Genomic DNA, 22,414 nt, shown 5'->3' with positions numbered 1-22,414 from the left:
TCTTAATTTTTAGAGCTAAACTAATCAAATACTTTGGAGAGTCTTCTATGCCCCAGCACTTTGGTCATTTTTCCCTTAAAAGAAGTAGATCTTTGGGAAGTAGAAAAGAGCAAAGAAATAAAGTGTACATATCTTCTTAGTAGATATCTACAGCCTTTGAATATTGTCTTCTGTAAATCAGTTCACAGAGCAGGGGTTAATTGTATATCATTCCATCCTTCTGGTAACTACCTCATCACTGCTTCTACTGACGGTACCCTTAAGATTCTGGACCTCTTAGGAGAAAGACTTATTTACACTCTTCATGGACACAAGGTATACACAATAATCCTCTTTAAATAAAGATCTTAATAGGTTGTTCAGGATCTTTACAAAGGGAAAGTAACATTTATGTCATTGTGTCTTTTATCTTGCAAGTTGCTGATAAAATTTAATGGGCAGCGAGGTGTTGTATTAATGCACCTTGTCACATTAAGGAAATGCATCAGTTTTTACCTGTAACTATGTTTTTTTATCTGTCAATATTACACGCTTGATATTAAGTAAAAGCTCATGTTCTGAATTCATTAATAATTCACTTGATTTTCAAAATCGTGTTATTTGGCACTTCAGTCATTTTGTCTATTGAAAAACAGTGTTTTCTAAGGAGGGCAAGCTTACAGAAGATAACTTCTGTGAAGAATGGCAAGCATTTCCTGCTTTTCTTGTAATGCCAAGCCCTATTTTTGATAATAAATCATTCAAATGTATTGCCTTGAGTAATGTAATATATATTTTGTAATTTTTCATTGCAAAGCTGAAGTATAAAATCTAAGGATAATGCCACTACTTTCCTAGTATAGATTGTTGCAATTGTAATGTAGCATCTTATGAAAATGTGCGATATTAACTTTTCAAACAAGTTTTGCAGAAATTTCACTACAGTAAAATTGTTCCTTATTTTATTAAAATTGAAAATCTTTTATATTAGGTAATGGCATCAGTGTTTTTCTCTTTGCACTAAAATACCATGATTACAGTAATAGCCTAATTTTACAGTATGCTATTTTTTTTTTCCAGGGATCTGTACTTTGTGTGGCTTTTTCAAAAGGTGGTGAAAAGTTTGCCTCAGGTGGAAAGGATGCTCAGGTTTGTGGTATTGTCTCCTTAAATGAAATATCTTAATGTCTGTTACAGTGGGTGGGAGTTAAATATAGTGTGCCACAGGAACATGCTAATTACTCACATGCTCACATGCATTCTGTCCACTAGTGTGTTTTATAGACTTTCCATTGGATGTTATGATGATGAGAAGACTAGCCACTTCTATTTTACATATTAAAAGAGTGATTTTTAACTAAAAATATTTAAAGTTTTGCAATTCAGTGTCAAGAAAGTAGATGTTTTGCAATTAACATTGAGGTTTAGCTGCTTTGTTAGATTTTCACTGCTTTTAAAGTACTTACTCTGTAATTGTAGGTATTAAGATGTATTACTGGGAAAACTTTGGCTAGAATTGGGAAAAAAAGCTTTTGTGTTACCTTTAACTAATTTACTTTGGTGAAACAGTAAAGTACTGGATTTTATAAAGGGAAGAAGAGTCATTTGAGCATTTAAAAAAAAGTTAAACAGTAGGTCTTATAATTAATCTCCATCTGCTTTAATAAATCTCATAATTAAGAACAAAGCTTGGAATCATCTCTACCAGGTCTATAAAGTTTCCAAAAAGAAAGAAAATTTAAATCTTGTGCTACCGAAGTTCTATCTGAAATGTTCCTCAATATTAGTTGTCTTTTTAAGTTTTTCCTGTTACAAAAAACTAAAAGCTCAATGTAGATATAAAAAGCTATGCTGTTGAAATTAAGGTCTTTTGAGTTTACCACAATTCGTGGCTATATTCTGTTTTGTGGAGTTTGAAATAAATTTCAGCTAGTAGCAGAGATGGTCATGGGAAATAAAAAAAGATTGCTTTCTCTCACACTGTTAAGTAAGAAGTACTGACAAGACTTGAAGTTACTGGAGAGTGAAAATGTTATCAAATGTCCAATATTAATTTTAGAAGCAGGGAAAAACCCACAAAAACCAACCAAAAATGGGGGAAAGATATTTATTTCTTGACCCACTAGTATGTTCTTTTTTCTGTAAGTCCCAAAATGCAACTTAGGGTCCTACGTGATTCTGAATTGTTGACCTTACCTTCCATGAGTATTTTATGGCTGTTGGTATATTATACTTAACTTGAGAGGAACAAAAGTATATGTATTGACTAGGTTACATGACAGCAGATTAATCTGAGAAGCTCTGTTGAAGGCAAGGATCTACAGTATTAAGCCTAACACAGCCTCCCCATTGAATGCCGACGCACCCTGGGAATGCTTAACTTTAAAGTTCCTTTGAATTTGGGGCCCCATGAATCACATGTGTGTTCAGTGCAGTCGTGTCATTGCCTTTTTCCTGCCCTGGTTTTCTGTTGTAGGGCTTCTGGGGCATGAGAGTGAGCAGAAAGTAGGTAAAAATCTGTCTCATGTTCCTCAGCAGTTTGATATAGTGGATTCATGATGAATATATGAGAGGGAAGATCCAGTTTCGTCAGGAAGCACTTCCTTAGTTAAATGTTGAATTTAAAAGTAGTCATAGCAGGTCTAATAACTGTTTGAATTACCTTCAAAATGGGCCTTCCTGTGTTTGTTGAAGTTTTTTCCTTTGTTTTATGAAAGTTTTGGTGGGAGAGGAGTACTTACTTTGCTGCAACTTTGACTTTTCTAAGTTTTAAAATGTGCTAACCACTGTTGGGTAACTACCAAGTTGTATATCTTTATCTATAGTAAACATAAGAACTTTATTCCTCAGTGTCCATTGTCTTCTGGTGTATAAACACATGTACTTCTCAAACATCCTGTTTTGCTGTCCCGTCCACAGCCTTCTTAGAGGTGTGCCCGGAGGATGGTTGTGGGACTTCTTCTCAACTCACTGTGATAGTTGGTTTACTGTAATTGTAGGGTGTGCTTGTTGGAAGAGTTCTGCTGGCAGAACAGCAATGTCACTCGTATGAGCAGAGGCTGGCCATAAAAGTTTCATCTCTTACCCCTCATGCAGTTTCCAAAATATACTGTATGTTCACAGCATGAATTGGAGGCAGCTAACACATTCTAAGTTTATGGAAGACTGCTTCCTTCATTCATATGTTATTTCAAGACTATTATGTTTTCAGACAACAGATCTTTCCATACCTTTCCATCAAAGAAGGAAAACCAGTATCTCTGCTTCTTGTATCAAGTTTCTGGTTGGTGCAGAACCGGCTGACAGCATTGTTCAGAAGCAGGTTAAATATTTGAAACAAACGCTGGATACTTTTGTTTCTTTCTATCTGCTTCTTTCCTCAAACAAAAAAGATCTCAAAGTGTAGTATTCTGAAGTTGGTGTTCCTCACATTTTTGGCTCTATGTGCACAAGGCAATTTATTTCATTAACCTGTTGCCATGAAAAACATAAGACCTTTTATGTGAAAGAGCAAAGTTATACCTGTTTGTTTGGAAAGTAGTAGCCTATGCTGTTAATTCAATTACTGTATAAAAGAGAACTCGTGTCTGATGAAGGCCTTGGTTTGAAGGGAAATACTTCTTTATGAAATACTCATCTTTCTATGGTTGCTTTTGCACTTTTGCATTGTAGTTGAAATACTCAAGATAAATAGATGTTTCCGTGCTGGTTTTACTAATTTTTTTTATCTGTAATGATGAAGCTGCTGGGACATGGCCCTTCACTCTAGAACAAAATGAAACATATTTAGAGTTTGAGCAGCTCAAAAGCTCACCCCTGATAAAAAGTGAGCTGCCTCCTGCCTATACTGTTAATTACACTCAGTGCTGAAACACTTCAGATTACTAAACCAGCAGAAAATTAGCCTGAAAAAAATGAGGGGAAACTACTAAAAAAATGTAAGTAACTTTATTCTGGACTGAATGATGGAAGTAGTAGAGCCTACAAAACTGAGGAAGGAGAGAAAGCAAGAGCTACTGTGAATCAACTAATCTATCACCTAACAGTCCTGGAAGTGGAAGGTTCTGAGGAGGATTTTGGTAGTTTGAGTGAGATCTGTGCATCCCTCTTTCACTGTTACTAATGTCTGGGTTCACCTTTATTGGTATACTGTCTCCTAGTGCATGTTCAGGGTCTTTGACTCAAGGGAGTCATGAAAGATGTTGAACCTGAAATGAATTTGTAGTAATGCAGCTATTCAGGAATATATTAAAAACATGATATAGTGCTCTTGAAATTTCTGTGAACAAATCTATGATTTGTGTTGTTTAATAATTATTAATATCTGAAAAATACTTCTAATGTCTATCAAAATTATTATTGGCTGGACAGGGAAGTAATTTTAAGTCAGATTATAGTCCCCTCTTTGTTTTCTATAATTTAGCTAGCAGCTGTAAATATCAGCATTGGACTTTCTGTAATTTCTAAGTGTCTCAAAATACCTTTTTTCTTTTCTCCCTTGGTATGGAAAGTAAGAAGCATTCACAGGTCATGTAAATTTAATTAAATTACTTAAATACGCAATTATTTTGTGACATGAGAGAGCAACATTGTATGTTATGATTTAATTTCCCGGAATATTAATAAGACTAGATCGAATACCTTTGGACTACCTCTATATCCTATGGCCTTCTGCATTTGGTCATTGTGTGACTTGTATATTGTTTCTACCCAGAACATTATTGGCCAAAGTTCAGAAAAGAGATTCCTGTTGCTAAAACACAGGAACCAGGTGTTTTAAAGTTCTGTGGAGCTCTCTCATTTTTCTTATTCCTTCAAATTTTTTGTTAGACCTGCAAGCCTTTATAGGGGGCAGAAATTTAACAGTATCCCTTGATCTGGTAGAAAAGTAACTTGGGACAGGAGTTTGTTTTGTTTTGTGGTTATAGATGTATTTTAGAGGTTATTTTTTTAATAGAATGAACCACGTCTTCTAGATTTGAAGTGAAGAAACTCCGGGGAAGTGCCTGTATTGCAGCAGAGATCAGACTAAGACATCACTGCAGTATCGTTATGATGCAGTGATCTACTGGTAATAACAGAGTTTACTGAACAGTTATGTTTTGAGTACTGAATAGCCTTCAAGTAGTTACTGATATGAAGATTTCTTACAGGTATTACTATGGAAAACCAACTTTGATAAATTGGATTATGAAGAAATTGTCAAACACAATTTTAGAAGAACACATATTGATGATCCTCCTCATCTTCTTGATATTTACCCAAGGTCATCTCATTTCCATAGTGTAAAGCTTCAGTCAGTTCAGGTGAGTGGAATAAATTGTCTAATATAGGAAACAAGAAGCTTCTGTGAACACTGTCTGACATTTACAGTTAAACATATTTTGTGTATACCAGAGAGCTTTTTATTGTTATGCATAATACTTTGGAAGCAACTGTAATTTATGAATCCGCATTAGGCTTACTAGACAAGCTGATGCTGGCAGGTTTATGCTGAAATTACTTTCATACTTCTTCTCTGTCTGTACTTTACATCTGATTCAAGCAAAACATGTGTGATAATCTGGTTTCTGAAATAGCACTGCAAGTATTGCAGGAGGCATCTGAATCTCCAATGAACTTTAGAATACTAATCAAAATACATCATTATAAGCAGGACAAAGTGGTGATCTTACTGAAAGTCAAATACTTGATTGTCGCAAGCTGTCCCTCTTTCCAAGACCTTTAGGTGTCGTGAGAAGGTCTTGATATCTTATCAAAAAGACTTCCTAGGATAGCAGTGTGTTTTATGTCATTATGTAGTCTGACTTCCTGATATTTCATTCTTGAACTACTTTACTGTCAAACTGTCCACTGACATCCATTGAAAGTGTTGGAAATTAGGGAACCAAAGTACAATGTCAAATGTCCTGTGTCAGTATTAGGAAAAATCCTGTGTTTGTCAAGTACTCTGGAAGTTATGCTCAATAGGTAAACAGTGCTACGCCTTCAATGAGGCCATTGTTTATACTTTATTTGTGGCAGTCCCTGATAGAGCTGGCTGGCTTCTGCATGGCGATTACCTATATTTTCTTTCTTTTTTTGATAGTTTCCAGGTTCTTCTAGTGTTGAAGAACTGTATCTGAGATAAATCTAGGAACTTTCTAATTGCTGTAATATGCTATCAGAATTCTGTAGAAATTCACCATTGCCTGGTTGCCTACATAGAAAACGATACTGCTGCCATGGCATTTGTTTCCTGCTCAGAATTTTAAAACATTGACATCTGGAAATACTGAGCTTTTTTCGGGGTGGGTAGGTGTGTTGCAATATGAATACATGCAAATGAGTAGTATAAAGATTGAAAACATTTGCTGGAGGAAGGGAACTGTGATAAAAATCCATGACTAAGATTTCTTCTGTGCCTGGTTCTATTGTCAAGTTGGATGTGAAGCTTTCTAATGATTAGCATTTTCGTCAGACCAGGATGACTGCATGTGTGACAGGCTTCATAGACAAACTTCTGTGCTGGACTTTCATATTTGTTGTAAGGTAAATGAATGAAGTTAAGTGTACTGGTACAAGCCTTCAGTATAGTTGGTCAGTGCCAGAACAAACTCAATCACAGCATTTGCCAGCAGATTCCAGCCAGTCTTGCTGGAGTAACATTTTGCTTCAAGATCATTCAAATTGCACCTACTTAGAACATGTGCCAAACAAACATAGTAGATTATAGCTGCAAGGGGGGTCCATTGTTTTCTTTTAAGGTCAACATTTCCAGACCTCTCTGCTGCTTACATGCCTGGCAAAGATGTGAATATACTCTAAACCTGTTTTTCAGATTTTTTTTTCCTTGTTCCTGGTCCTGGGTAATTGAGAAGCTCTGGAAAAGCATTAATGAGTTCAAGCTAAAGTTAAACTATAAGGCTAGGAAGCCTCATTATCAATACTGAAAGGGCTCATCAAGGAAATTCAATACTTGAATGTCAAGAAATTAATTATTAGTTAGCTTTGACAGATTTAACTCAGCCTTATGTCTGTATTTATTAATGGCTGCAGCATTTGTAATAGCTTATAGGTTCCTGGGCTGCTCCATAGTAGTGAAAGAGCTCTATGGCTTTGTCATAGCAAAGTTTCGGACTCTTTGTGTTATATTTTCGGGCCTGATTTCAGGATTACAACAAGATACAACAAGAGTTGCTGTATTTAGTTTTCTATTAACATCATATTGTCGCTAGAATATCTTCCTCTCAAGTAAACATCAAGTATATTATATTCTTTGAGACAAAGTTTCAGCAAAACTCATTACTGTAATATATTTTTATATTTGTAAATGAAATAATATAGTAGTAGTGATTAGAATCTCTTTTGCAGCTAACTTTAGAATTAAAGTAATAATATAATAATTGAGGTTGTGTTAAGGTGAAATTATCAAATTTTCTTACTCCATACCATATGTCTTTTCTTTTTTTTTTATTGCTCCTCCTGTCTGTCTCAACCATTGTGGGATTTTTCTTGTGATGAGGAAGAACAGACCTCACCAACTGGACAAAAATATAATTTATCCAGACAAAACTGCTATCAGGTTACTACCAGCAGTAACATGCTTTAATTAGCATGCACTAATTTTTAGGTAGCACCGTGCTTGAAATTCTTCAGTGTTCTGTCTTCTCACCTATATCCTCTTGTAACTGAGAAAAAGCATAATGTCTAGACCCACTGTGCTATGCTGTACTCTGGAGAAGGAAAAAGAGAAAAAAGTATTTTTGTCCTTCTTCAGTTAAAACATTTTAGTTTTTCCACATCCCAACCTCTTTCTAAGCCAGAGGCAGTGGAGGGAATTCTAGTGTTAGACTGTTTCACTGCAGTCTTATCCTTGTCTGTCAATGGCTCATCATGTTTCTAATATATGAGGGAAGAGGGGAATGGAATCACAGGCTTGTCAGAGAGAGCTTCGGGAGATCATCTATTCTTCCTATCAGTGATACATCAGTTAATCTGTGTCTGGTTAGGGGGCATTGAAGAGGATTGGAGATTCCCCTGTCTCTCTGTGTGATCTATTCCACTACAGCACAGCAGTTGTAATGATATTTTTTCCTCTTATCTCATCTACACCTCAGATTATGCAGAACTGCTTCCTTTCTTAGTTTTTTCCTTTCTCTTCGTAATTCTATGTGAACAGGGTAAGATAATTGATCTTAACAGAAGTAACACTATTCTAAGAGACTTGGTAACATATGCAAGAGTTACAGACAGGCAGAGGAGGCAATTTGGAGATGGGATTTTTAAAAGTATCAATGACTGCTTAAGGATTGCTACAAGCCAATACAATGTCATCTAAATGCTTGAGATGTTTTGCAATACATTGCCTTGAGTTATGCTCAGCTGGTTCAGTTTAGTCACCTCTGCGACAAGAAGGACAAGGGATTGCCTTAGGATAAGATTAAAGGTATTAGAACACAAAAAGTTTAATGGATGTACGTGGAAAGTAATTCTCCCTCTATTTTTTTTAGATTCCTATTGTTTCACGCTTTTTTTTTTTTTTTAACTGCTTTTGGCTAGCTGTTGTTTCTCTATCCCTGCTTGTCTCAGTGTGGCAAAATCCCTGCAATTCGAGGACTTGATTCTGGGGAAATACTATACACAAAAATGGAGCTGGCTTAGAATTTATTCAGGTGGGATCAGAGACACAGTTGCAATGTTTTCACACATCACCTGTTGGAAATGCTGTTTTGAATAAAGCAGCTGGCGCGAGGGTGTTAAGAATTGCAGGTATCATCTGGTGTTTTGCCTTCAGGATAGTGACAGAAAGATGGAGTTTGAGTGTATTTTGCCTTTTCTGATAACTTTTTCTTATTCACTCTTCAAAGCTATACATCCAAGCACTAATATTTCAGATACCTTTCAGATACTTTCCCTATTTTTTTTCTCTACCTACCTATTTTTTGAGGCATAATTAACTTTTACAAGAAAATCATTCGTTGTGTCTTCTACTCAGCAGAGCAGTATCCTGAGTTTTAATGCAGTGTTGAATTTCATGTTCTTGACTTGTAAAACTTTATAACTGTTCTCCTACTGCAATGATCAATGTGATTCTTGAATATTCAAGTAAGTAGAGATTTAATGCTTATAATCATTGCAATTTTTCAGACAACTTGGAGATGTAAGTAAATTGTTAGTTCTCTAAAGGCGCCTACTTTTTTCTCTTGACCACAGAGGTAATCTTAGGTGATTACCAGCTCAAATACAGGTGTCTGGCAGTATGTCTAAATTTAGCTGAGATAAATCCCAGTTGTTGTCTCTGTTTGACATAAGGACCTTGTAGAGTTATTTGAAAACAGTATGTTTAATCAGTTATCCAGTTTCCGTGAAATATACTAAAAACTGCATTCCGCTTGGTGAGAACTGTATTTCTGAATTTGCCATGTTTGTACGTAATTGATCTTTCATGTGCTAAAGACTTCTTTAAAATAAATGGAAGGTTAGAAATGAGTTTTTTTTGAAACAACTGTGAGGTTTGAACATATTAAGGTGCATAGAGTTTATCTCTTGTGCACAAATAGCTTCTGTTGATTTATTTTAATCTTAAAATTTTCAGTGTAATTTCAGTTGCAAATATTGTCTTAGATGAAGGAAATTCAAATATACGCTAGGTGGCAGTAGAAAAAAGATTATATGGCTTGCTTGGCTTGAGGGGCCCAGTCTAGAGCAAAGAACAGTGTTTAATCAAATTGAAAGCTAATTTTCTCTTGCTATGTTTGGATAGACTATTTCACAAACAGCTAAATCATTTTCCTAAAGAATATTTTGTGAGCCATTTAAAAATTCCTCTTCTAATTTTATTAACTTTATTTTTCTAGTTCATGAAAGATTCTGTAGAAGCCCTCCCTTCAAATACATTTTATTGTACTATGGATCAAAATGTGGTAATTGTATTATATTAAAAGATGATATTGAGAATATTTATGTATCAGTTTACCAGGTAATTAAAGCAAGGCTTTGAAAGAATGTTTTTGAAAACCTTTAACATGTGACAGTACTCCCTACCTTGCATTTTAGTGCTCTGTTTTTTCTGTCTTGTTTCTTAAAGTTAAGTCTTTTCAAAGACTTAAGACTTCCCTTGGTAAGATTATTTTACAGCTAACTACATCACCTTATCAGGAAATGTCAAATAATTTGAAACTTCAACATTTAGCTTCATTCCATTACCTCATTCATTTTTAGTGCAATATTAAGTGCTAATATTTGTACAATGGACTTAGACACAGCCTTTATATTTTTGTGCATTTTTAGAGACCTTTTAGATGCTATTTCTGCCTAGTTGCTTAATAATTTTATATTTAATTCTTTTAGTATGGCTTATGACAATTCCTCTACCCCCAGTCAGTGTTTACAGTGCTCCTCATCCTCCCTTTATCACTGGTAAAGCAGTAAGCAGAATTATACTTAGAGGAACTTCCATTCTAGCTCTAGGATGTGACACTTCTACAAAAATTGCGTATTTTTTAACTTAATAATACCATGTATTTATTGATCAACCTGTATCAAGAATTTAACTAATTCTGCAATATTTCCTATGTATATAACAAAGACATACTATCTTAAAGAAGCTGTTTCAAGAGCTATTAGTGATAATACTACAGTATTTCCTCCACATTAGAGTACTGATAGCTAGTAGGCATCTACTGTCCCTCTTTTGCAGAATCCTGCCGATGCATTGTCCTCTCTTTGGTGCCCAAATGATCCATATCAGAAAATGGCTTTAGTCTTACCTGCCCATAGTATGTTTGGCACTTGGATAATGCATTAATTATATTTATTGTAGGGCTGACAATGTCAGAAGCAACTGACCCTGGTTATCCTGGGCACTGAACAAATGTAAACTCCGTGGGACAGTTGCCTGTGTAATCTCAATAGACAAAATATGTACAGAGTTGAAAGAGTAAAATTTGCAGTTCCTCTCCTGCTCACCTTTACAGTGAAAAAGTGGTAAGCAATACTATATTAAGAGGAGATTTTGATTAATCATGCTCCTACAGAGAAGATGCTGAAAGAGAAGTCCAGTTAAAATGGTAGAATTTTCAGCTAAATAGAAGGTTATTACATAGACCATGTTACCTGGCTTTGGTTCTCCTCTCTCCCTTTCTTTCCTCCGAGTCTATTTGACAAAATTGGAAGAAAGCAAGACTTTATCCTAATATCTCTAAATGAGGGAGAATTTTAAGTGCTCAGCTGTGATGACCGTGTAGCAGAATGGGTTTTCTTGATTGTCCCTGAGTACCTGCTCATTCTTGACTGATGCACCTGTAATTGGAAGACAGAAAAAAAGATCATAGATAAAGAAAGGCTTGTTGAAACTGAATAAGAGAAAGAGCTAAGCGCTGCTACTCAGAAAAGTGATCAAGCTTAAAAACAGTGTTAAGATCTCCCCTTTAAGAAAGGTTTGTCGTCTCTGATTTGTAAGTGCTGCAAAGTGTAAGAGTCATTTTCACTTTAAATAATCAGGTAATAACTGTTTTAAAATGTTTCTTTACCTTCTAGCTTCCTAGTAAACTTTGTCTATCTTCTTCCACTTGTATTTACTGAGGGGGATCTTGCTTCTATTAATTTTAACCTTAATTTCTGCATGTAAATTATGGAAATCTAAATAAACGGAATGAAAAGTCTTCAAGGCAGTAGAAGGTGCTGTTGCCCTCCTTCCTTGACTATTAATTCCAGATATGAGATTGTATTCTAGCTACTTAACAAACATATCTCTTACCTAGAGGTCTTCATACCAATGTATGGACCCTAGCATCAGGGATTCTTCCTTGCGGAAATAGCACTGAAGCAGTTACCAAGTGAGCAGCTCTGGCTGAGCCAAAATTTTGACAGTCTTCAGGGGAAGTGTTAGAATCTTCCTCTTGAGAAGTCACAATAAAATGACTCTTGTAGCTAAGAAACTTTCAGTGACTGAACTTAACCGTGTCACTAGCCAAGTGTGAGTTTTGGGGGTTCTGGGGTTTTTTTGTTCCTCTTTAAAAAGGTGATTGGAATTAATACTGTCTCTGGATTACTGATAAAAAGTTGGAAAGAGAAAAATTAATTTCTCTTTATTACATCAGACTTGGTGATTTGAAAGTAATCTAGTCTTCCTGTAAATTTTGCCAGTTCATAAAATAATAAGAATAGTACTTCCATGCATCATGCTGAGAGGGCAAACATCTTAGGCTGTGATACACCTAGATAGTACAATGGTAGGGATAATACACAGATTTTATAGGGAGGTTATTCTAATCCTTAGGTGAAACCATAGGATAAAAGCAGCAGCTTTCTCAAATTTCATATTCTCTGATACTTTTTTAATGCTTCACTTTCAGGAATGGACATTACCAAAATATTGCTGAAGTTATAGATTAACTCCTATAGCTAAAAATAAACAAGTAGTAGCTGTGATATTAAGAGCAAAATTGCAGATACTATGATGACATATCTGATCAATCAGCCTCTGACATTGTCACAGTAGAAAGCAGTTTTTCCTGTGGCTTCAGGAGTGGCATCATTTGTGTTTGATCTGTTAACTTATCACAGATTTCAGTGTTACCTCTACTTGTTTTCCACAGAAGTGTTTTCAAAGTTATTTTGGTAATCAGAGTTAGTAGAGAAGAAGTAAGCATATCGACAGTCAGTTAGTAGTGGATGACTTGAGAACTTGAACGGGAATTAGGAGCCAATTGATCTGGGCTGCTAAGTGTGTCCTCACTTTTTATTTCAGTCTTATTTCCTTTTCTCTGTTCGTACTGAAATAATGATATAATTCATTTTCAACAGGTGAATCCTACCTTTGATGTGCCTGATAAACAAACACCTGACCCAACTGTCATCGATATTATACCATCTTCAAGTATCAGGAGTCTTGTAAGTTGCTAAATAAAAAGAAAAAAAGGAAAAAAAAGAAAAAGGGTAGGGTATAGCTAATATGTTACAGAAATGTGCTTTTGCTGTCCATATGAACAAAATAGATTTTTTTTTAGCAATTGTCAAGTGCTCAGAGCTCGATATCCTAAATTCTCAACTTAAACTTTCTGTCACGATTTCCAAGTCCAACCAGAAGATGGTGTAATAGCAATGCTTGCATTTTGTACCTGTAATTTTACCACTATACTAAGCACAAATTCTATTTATAAGCCCATGCTCAGTACATCTAAATATTACAGTTAAAATTTGTGGCTTTTTCGCAAACACTTTTTTGTAACTCTGTCTTTATCTGCAAATAATGGTAACCCTAAAGAATCATTGTTTCACTGTTACAATTCTAAAAGTGATGTTTTATTATTTCTCCTTTTAAGGCATCTAATAGTTCCCTAGAAGGAAAAAAAAGGTAATACATTTTAAGATAGAGTGATAGGATTAGAGTCTTCTAGTGTTGGCTTTACAAATGACATTGTTAAGGCGTGTGGGAGGAGAGGAAGGCAATGTTTTAGCGGTAGTTTTGTGGGAGGAGAAATATGCTCTCCTGGTATGAAATCTAAATGACATGCTGTTCTAGAATTAGGTTAAAATGAGAATTTTTCTTTTTTAGCTCTGAATCTGTTACTGTGAAGGCTCAAATTGTGTCTTGAGCAATTTTAGTTACCATAAAGAGTTTGTGTGGTTAAAGGGTTAATACTTACAAAAAGGCAGCAGGTGTGGTTTCTGCTGTTCTATTTTGTCATGAATGCTTTATGAGAGCTGTGTTGTGAAGGAACTATATAAAATTCTTTAAGATCATTTTTGAAAATTACGATGCATGGGTTGATGAGAAACCATTAGTTCAAAACAAATAATCATATAATGATTTGTATTTGAGAGGTGTTAGATATTTTAAGGTTTATCAGTTGTTGTATTTTCACAGTGGAAATATGGTTCTTTGTAGACTTACAGACATCTGTTTAGTAGGCTTCACAGACAGTGGATTGTGGTAGATATAATTTATTGACTACCTATTGCTATTAAGTACTCTGTATTCATTACCTACTCTGCTCATCACAGAGTTCAAATGTAGGGTTGCACTGTAATTCTTTATTATATACCCACAAATCACTTAGTCTCCATTAATTCTTTTGATATGAAAGCAACTTATAAAACTTTATGCTCAGAACTTGGAGGAATACATTGACCCAGGAAGTACAGCATTTTTTTGACTGCTGTCTCTCTGGCTTTACAATCTTCAGTATAAAAATGTAGCTTCAGAATTTATGCTTCTTGACTGTGTCAGTAATCACTACTTTCTTTTTTTTCCCAGCATCTCAATCTACCAGTTATCATTGATTGTCACCACTGTTTCATTTCAGCATTCCCCATCTGCATCTTTTTCCATCTAGAAACATTCCTATAATCTTGTTACTTGGACTGTAGCCTTAAGGGCAGCTGTCCTGTTCAACGCAGGTTAACTCTAACTCTACCACTGTTAACACAAGTTCAGGAATCATTTGCGTGTTTTCTTTGCCACTTATATCCTTCTCTCCCATAGTGAGTAACACTTTCTCCAACTTTGCCAACCAATCTGGTCCTCCTTGCTTTCTAATGTCAGCTCATCCTTTAGTATCATCTTCCTGTCTAGTGTCTGCCTGCTGCATAACCAGCTTCTGTCATTTCTGGAATTATCACCTGTTTCTTAATCAGGCCAGTCACCTCTTTGTGTCTTGTTTCTAGAGGGTTCTGGATCTCAGTGACTTGGACCTTTTTCTCTGAAGCTTTCTCAGTTTCCCTAATGTATGGAGAGACTGTCTAATACAGGCTTGATGCGCTCTTCATAAGAAAAAAGGAGAAAAGGGCAGATGGTGGTTTTATTTCTATTACACCTTCACTGATGGATTTCCTCTTAATACAGTTTGTCCTCAACTGAATGATACCTCGTATGTGCATTATTTGTATATTTTTTTTTTCTTAATCCTTTTCCAACTTGAGATTGCCATCCTCTAGTCCTAGTTGAATTCATCATCCTACCTCATACATTTCCCTAATTCCAGCCCCAATGGATTGCTTTTTCTACTGGTTGTCAAAGACATTATCATTGTGCATTTCTTTTCCCTGCAAACTTTTCAAGACCCAGTTTAAGTCTGTTTTGGCTTTTTGGCACTACTTCTAGTGAAAGAATGCTGTTGAAATAAAAATTTTTAATCGGATTGTTGGGTTAATTTACATGTGTCCTATCTATAACTACTTATTCTTTTAAGGGTCTGCCTTAAGGAGTTCTTCTGCCCTTTTAGTATGTGCAGAGAGAAAAATGCAGTCTGCATTTAGGTATCTTTACTTGTTCTTGTTCAATGAATTTGTCACACATGTAACACAGCAGGATCTTAAGGGTTATTTACAAAACATGTTGGCAAGTCCCTACACCGCTGGAAGTAGCTAATCAACATATTTACTTTAATTTTTCTACTGAAGGAGAGATACTTGAGACAGTGATCCGAAAAAATGTGAGTCTTTAAATACAGCCTTTCTCTTGGGTGAGTAACAACACTGAAGCTTTTGTAGGATCTCTGGTGAGTTTCTTAAAGGTCTCTGAAATGTCTTCAGAAACACTGAAAGCTATGCAAAACCTTATAATGTTTTGTTGAATTACTACCAAAATTCCTGACTGTAAGTGGTCAAAAACATCTGTAGGTCTCAGTCTAGTCCAGGAGAAAGAACAATAGGAGAAAGTGCTCTTCTTATTGAGAATCTTTTCTTCAGCTGGAATTGTGTGCTCTCCTACTCCTTTATGAGAAATATATTATTACTGCCCCTAAGATAATGTGTGACGGAGCAAAAAGGTTTTTCCTTTTCCTTCTTCTGTGAAGATTTGTTAATGAAAGTGATACAGTGTATCACTTTATATACTGTATAGGCGATAGGGAACCTCTATAGGTTGAGAGGGTTGTCTGGAGTCATTTCATCTAACCTTCCCCTTTAAGCAAAGCCAGCTTGCATCAGGTTCTTAAAGCCTTGTCTGGTTCATATGGTGATAATGTGTAAGGATAGAGGTTCCACCACCTTTCTGGGCAGCTTGCTCTAGTGTTTGGTTGATGAAAATAATTTTCTTTTCATAATATGTAACTAGAATGTCCTATGTTCCAACATGTCTGTTGCCTTCAATTCACAGTGGTCCTCTAATATGTGGGTGTCTGTCTTCTTTCTATCTACCCATTAGATATCTGAGATGGCAGCAAGATCTCCCTGTATCTTTTCTTCCAGAGAACAAACCTGTCTCTCTGGCTTTTTGCGATATCACATGTTCCAGCCCCTTGGTTGTCTTGTTCACTCTGAACTCTACTTGCTCCAGGATGTCAGTGTCTGTCTGGGACCAAGAAGCATGAAAGAGGACACACGACTCTAGATAATTAAGGTGCAGAAAAGTATCACCATCCTCTATTCTTGACAACAGTCTGCCTAGAGAAGATTTTTAAAACAATTATTTAAAAATATAACACTCTTGATTCTTTATTGTGAATTTAAAATATATGTTTAGATATTTTCTCAGCAGTTCATTTATTTTGAGTTGTAGCTGTCTAAGAAAATACTAGTATTATCTCTTCCTCCTACTCCTCCTCCTCTTTTCAAGGAATTTTAATTTCTTGCTTCATCAAAACCAACAATCCATCACAGCTTTCACACTTAAAATGCCTGCTTTTGTGCTGGTTTTTTTTTTAACGTAGTTGTATTTTCTTGCTTCAGAGGTTAAGCTAAGATATGCAGATATGAATGTTCTTATAGGGTTTTTTACTAAAAACACTTATATTATTAAACTGCCTGAATTGTGAACACCTTATCTTTTCAGCTTCTGTTCTAGCTTAGTACTAAAGCCAGTTGTTTTGAACGTGGTGAAAAATCTTTTTTCATCTAAGGTTCATACTGATTGCAACATCTTTTGTAAACTCAGTGAAAGGAGTCTGTTCCTTGTGCCAGTGGAAAAATTTCAGTGTAATCTTCAGTATGGAGTTGCTTTCTTTTGGACTACAATTACAAAACCATTAAGAATTCCTGTGTATTATTATGGTTAGAAAATAGCTTTGGATTTGATGATTCATTTATTCAGTTCTCTTGTGTATTATTGAAAGCATTAACTTCAATAATACTGTATTACTAGCTGTAAGAATTAGCTGTATATGCCTGACAAACTAGTACTTGTGTAATGCCCTGACTTTTTCAATTTCAATGTGTTGCAGTTACTAGAAATTAGGTGTGTTCTAGCCTTTTGCACTCTGAAAATATTCACTAAATTGGGGTCAAATCTGGGGGCTGGGGCTGGTGTTTTTTTCTCCTTTCTATTTCTTTGAAGAATCTGAAAGCATTACTACCTCTCTCCCACTCCTTCTCCATGTGTGAAGCAGCTTAACATTGCCTTTGTTTTCTGAACTATTGAAAAGGAAAAGTTGGAAGTTTTGTTTCTCTTTGGGACTACTTCTTTCTGTTTCATCCTCAAATTTTATTTTAAGTCATAAGGGAAGTTGGGTCTTTTAAATTCTATCAGGCAATACACTGGTAACCTCTGGTCCCTGATAAGCTGTTGGAATCAAGGGAAAGTTGATGGTGTCTCTGTAGTTTTTACTGTCAGAAGCAGGAAATCACTGTAGAGGCTGTCTAATGTTTCATCCCCTGACCTTGCTCATGTAAACAGGATTTGGAGGAAGCAAAGCAATGTACTGTAATCTGGAAGTCAGAATGTCTGCGCTGGCTGAGAGATGTTTGCTGTTCTTTCTCTTCCAGTGCCATTTAACACTAAAAACAAGACATTCTTATTGTTCGCTTACAGTACAACTTCCACAAAGTTAAGACTGGGTTAATTACTGAGTGAGGAAAGATAAGGGTTGTTTCTGTTTGGAGCAAAAACAACATACTAAGTTTTAAAATAGAAAGTTTATCTGTACTGTATTTGTAGTTGGTGTCTTGAGGCAAAAAAGTATAAGTATCTGTACAGATACTCTTAATTTGTTCAGCACACATTGCTTTTGCAGTTTCTGTTTCAGGGTTTAGGCATTTTTATACACTTTTCTCTGCCTTTATTTTGAACTAAAAAAGCCCCAAAAAGCCAACGAAGCTCCACAGTCAAAAAACACCCCATGTATTGGGAAAGACAGCAATTATGAATGAAAAATTTGCATCTATTCTTCCATTCTTCCATTTCTGTGTGGAAGACTTAGTCGACTATTCTTCCTCATGGGAATTTGCTTTGAAAAGATCTTGGCGTAATGTCTCTTCCTTGCATGGCTTAACATAACTTCAGCATGCAGTAGGAGAGTGTTGGGGGTTAGGTTTGTTCCTTCTTTCTCTAAAGAATTTTTTCCCCATAAGTTACCAAGGAGACCAAGTGTTGGATACTTGAGAGTACTTAACCGAAACAAAGAGGTGGACAAAGGTGGAAGGGGGAGATAACGCAGGTAAAAGACAAAACTTGAGGCAGCTTCGGGCTCTTCTTTTTCCGGCTTTCTGAGAGAGAGAGAACTGCTGTTGCTGGCTGGAAGAGTTTCACTGTGGCCAAAGGGATCCAGTCCTGGGAAATCTACTATCACCGGTTCGGCCTGAATCCTGAGTTTTCCCTGCCACCTGCGGGAGCTGGTGCAGGCCCTGCCTCGCCTTCGGCTTCTTCGGCGCTGCTCCTCTTGCTGCAGCGTGACCCTGCACCCCCTGCGCTGCCGGGACATCCTGCCCCTGCCTGCCGGGACACCCTGCCATCCCAGCTGCCAGCCCGGGACTTTTCCACTGTTTCAGCTTGGTGCTCTGAGGATCCTGCAGGGACACGAAAACCAAACTGCCCTGGGTTTTGTGAAACAAAGCTCTCAAGGTTCTTGGTACTGTTTTCGTTTATTATTAATGCTATAGTTGTTTGGTGGGTTTTTTTTGTGTTTGTTTGCTTTGTAATACATACTAGTAAAGAACTGCTATTCCTATTTCCCAAATCTTTGCCTAAGATCTTCTGATTGTAATTTATAATTGAAAAAAGAAAAAAAAAAAGGGGGGGAGGTTTACACTCTCCATTCCAAAGGAAACTGCAGCTGGTTTTTTTTTTTATTACCTGGCAGATACCTGTCTTCCCAAACCAAGACAGAGAGGAATGACAGTAGAAATTATATCTTAAAAACTAATTTTTAAAACACTTCATATTTTCCTTACCGTGCAACTTCACATTTATTCTGGTTTCCATTCTTTCCTGGCTTCAGCCTTACATGGAAATAAACACCAACTGTCTTCAGTGAGGTTAAGGGGAGGGTAAAAGGAAGAAAGGAAGTAATGGCAATTTTATACATAGATCATCTCCTCTGGGGCCTAAACCCAATTCAGAAGGGAACAGCTGGTAGGACAAAACTCATACGGCACTTCATTGTGCAGAGTAGTTACCTCTGCTGGATTTTATAGATCATTTGAAAGCACAACAAACAGCTTTCTGTAGTTCATGGATATCAGCTTTACTAAATGTCTTCAGACAAAAACTCTGATCATTACATGATAAGCATACATTTTTCTCTACCAAAGAAAAGTTCCAGCAGTATTCCCTTTGAAAGAAAGACTGGAATCACTGTCCCACTTGTGTTCCTTGTCCAAAACTTGGTTGTCAATGAGCCTGAGCTCTGCACTGGGGAGTGATCCACCAGTAAAAGGGCTTTGATAAGAATTGACACTTCCCAGCCTCTTCTATCACCTTACCTTCTTTGTTCCCAGACAGAGAAATAAGAAAGGCCACTTCCTGAATCACTATGAACTTTTTTCATTTACTGCCATTCTTCTGATTTCCAGTAAATGCTTTTTTGAACAGTCAACTCCCTGAACTCACAGTGATAAACAAAATTAAATTAGGAAGTAGTTTGAAGAGATCCTGTGTCTCCAAAGTTTCGAGGTAAAGCGTTCTGTACCTTTTTCATAGATGAGCACACCATAACACTCTCAAACAGGCTCTGAATGGCTCATGCTAAGTCTTATACAAATACAGAATAAATACTGTAAATGGAGGAAGTCTGAAGTGTTCAGTGCTACAGAATAAAAATAAGAATTGTGCTTTTGTGTCTTTGCAGATCAATCTCCCTCTCTGTCCAATCTTTCTTTTAGACAGACAATTTTTAGTGTCATCTTGGCTTATAGTACACGTAAGTCAGACCTTTCTAGTCTTTGCACGCTAGGCAGGTACAATGTGTGGAGCTGGTACAAGAGGATAGGCTGCCTTCTCCCCAAAACTCTGCAGCTAAACATGTTCAGCTGCTCTCAGGGAAGGAAAGTCTCCCATTCCTCCCAAAGGTACCCCTAATACATCTGGAATAACCATGAAGCAGTAGAGACAGCTTTTTCTGTTGCCCAGCTAAAAGCCTTCTAAAGAAGACAGGGTGTATATGAACAAAATGACTCATCACAAGTGCCAAAAAGATGAGGTATTTTGCATATTGAACAGTGAATTTCTAAGCTTGCATTTTGAGCTGCTGTAGATGTCTAGGCATGTTCAAAAGATTTGTGTACACAATCTTAAAAGCAGTATGCTTTGATACCACTGGTATCAAATAAAGCCTAAGGATCAAATGCTTGAACGTGCATCCAACATGTGTAATAAAAAAGGAATATGATCCAAATGGTCCTTGTGTTTTGCGGTGATGCTATTCTAACACAGCATGTATCTGCTAGTTTACAAGGAGAGAACAGGAAGTATACTGTGCCTCTACATAATTAAGTAATAATACATGTCCTGATGTTCCCTAATGGTCTTGATTATATTCTCTGAGTGAACTGGAGCTGGAGAGAAAGTCAGGTTTTTATTGGAGACTGAGTTCTGAATTTGGGCACTAGAGAGTGCAAGAATATAAGATTTCCTATACTATTTTTGGCCTGCTTTCCTGAGGAAATGTACATTATGAGATTGTACTGTTTATTTGTTTCTCACTGTTCTGCCTCCCTAATTAATTTTATAATCAAATAATTGGTGGATTGTTTTTTTTAATGAACTTTGGAAATTAGCAGTTAGAATAAGGAAACATATTAGTGCCATCACTTAAGAAAAAGTCAGTGGATGTGAACTGATACTGAAATAGGCATAGAGTAGCTACTGGTGCCCCACCCAGTAACAGTGTCTCAACACCTATGGAGGGAGCTTGAGTTCCTGTAGAACAGGAGAGGACCTAACAGGAAAAAATTATACACATCCACACAAACACAAATATTTTGTAAGATAACAGGCCTTTTAAAACTGGCAAAATTTTACTTTGTGTAGGGTCGTACTCAGGACAGCTGTGTTTCATGAATGCCTTTCAAGTTGATCCATGTCTGTATATTGTTCCTTTAGCATATCAGGACATTTCTGAGAGCTAGAGGGATGGAAGTTCCAGGTATTATTTCTCCCTGAGTTTCCTGAGATACTGTACATGGGCGCTCTGACCTTGTCTGCTCGACCAGTGTTTTCCTCTGCTTTGACTGGAAATCTAAGCTGTATTCACAGTTCTCACAGCTGATTCTGAGGCACGCAGAAAATGCCCGACAGCTATCAGCCCACACATCCAATAACAACTGGTTCCTTCCTCTTCCTGGGGAAGAGTAACATCCTCTGAGGAGAAGTGTCCCCCGAGGAATGCAGGAACAGCAGCAAGCCTTTCACACAGGAAATGACTACTATAGCACTTGTAGAAAAGTGTTTCTGTCACTTGGCTTGTCAGTCTGTAATGAGCTTCCTGCTGACCTAGATGATGATTTACTACTGATCTAAATGCCATTTGTGAGTCATTTAGCTTAATGGAAGTTAATGAAATTATCATTCAGTGGCTCTGTTACCCTGTAAGCACCTAGTTTAACTTTTTTTATGCAGCAGTACAAATAAAGTTTTCAACTTCTTAGTATTCACAGGACTTTAATAATTCTGAGATTGCACATTTTGTGGGATTAAGGAGCAAGGGAATACTTAGTTTAGCTCATAATGCATGTGTCTTTGAGAAAGCTGCAAGATTTTATTTTTGTTTATCTTAAGTTGCATAATAAAGCTGAGCTACAGATCAAGTATGTCAGAAAACAAGATTGTAAAGCTAAAATACTGCCCTTGAATTACCCTCTGTTCTTAAATACAACTGGAGTATAAGTTTAGCACAACATGCTTGCAACTGTGCAGTAGAAACTTGCCTATAAAATGAAATTTATTTATATATAAAACCCATATGTTATTCAAAATGGTTAAAGCAAGTATATTATAAAAGGAAACACTTGAATACTGATTTAATATTTTCATATTTTTCCCTAAATGACAGTACTTAAACAAGTGCTAGCAAATTCTATTTATCACTTAGAGTGATATCTAAACCCAGAGGATGCTTTCTGACTAAAAGCTTGTTAGAGTGTTTTCCAAATATATTAGTTGTTCCAATACTACACATCTCTCCTTGAAGCCATGCTGCATAGCAGTAAGAGATGTAGTTACTTGCTTAATGTGAGATAATGGAAACACTGAGTCACATCCAAAAAATTACATAGGTTGCTTAAAACAAGACTGAAA

The 22,414-nt window shown here is 36.4% G+C and overlaps 1 protein-coding gene across 3 annotated transcripts in view; it reads left to right on the top strand.

Annotated features, from left to right (window-relative positions):
• Positions 1 to 22,414, top strand: part of POC1B (POC1 centriolar protein B) — a 50,621-nt gene that overhangs the window by 11,974 nt on the left and 16,233 nt on the right. For 2 of the 3 annotated variants that reach the window (XM_066183358.1, XM_066183359.1), the window contains exons 7-10: positions 182 to 315; positions 1,060 to 1,128; positions 5,133 to 5,285; positions 12,769 to 12,855. In XM_066183358.1, coding sequence (XP_066039455.1) covers positions 182 to 315; positions 1,060 to 1,128; positions 5,133 to 5,285; positions 12,769 to 12,855 — 443 coding nt within the window. Of the gene's footprint in view, positions 1 to 181; positions 316 to 1,059; positions 1,129 to 5,132; positions 5,286 to 12,768; positions 12,856 to 14,631; positions 15,118 to 22,414 lie in introns of those variants that run through there. The other variant, XM_066183360.1, reaches the window with a different exon arrangement.

Source organism: Chamaea fasciata, unplaced genomic scaffold (assembly GCF_029207755.1).
Source record: "Chamaea fasciata isolate MVZ Bird 193981 ecotype frontalis unplaced genomic scaffold, bChaFas1.0.hap1 SCAF_5, whole genome shotgun sequence".
NCBI classification, from domain to species: Eukaryota; Metazoa; Chordata; class Aves; order Passeriformes; family Sylviidae; genus Chamaea; species Chamaea fasciata.
Note: the sequence above shows the minus strand (reverse complement) of the source record. Positions and strands in the feature narration are given on the sequence as shown.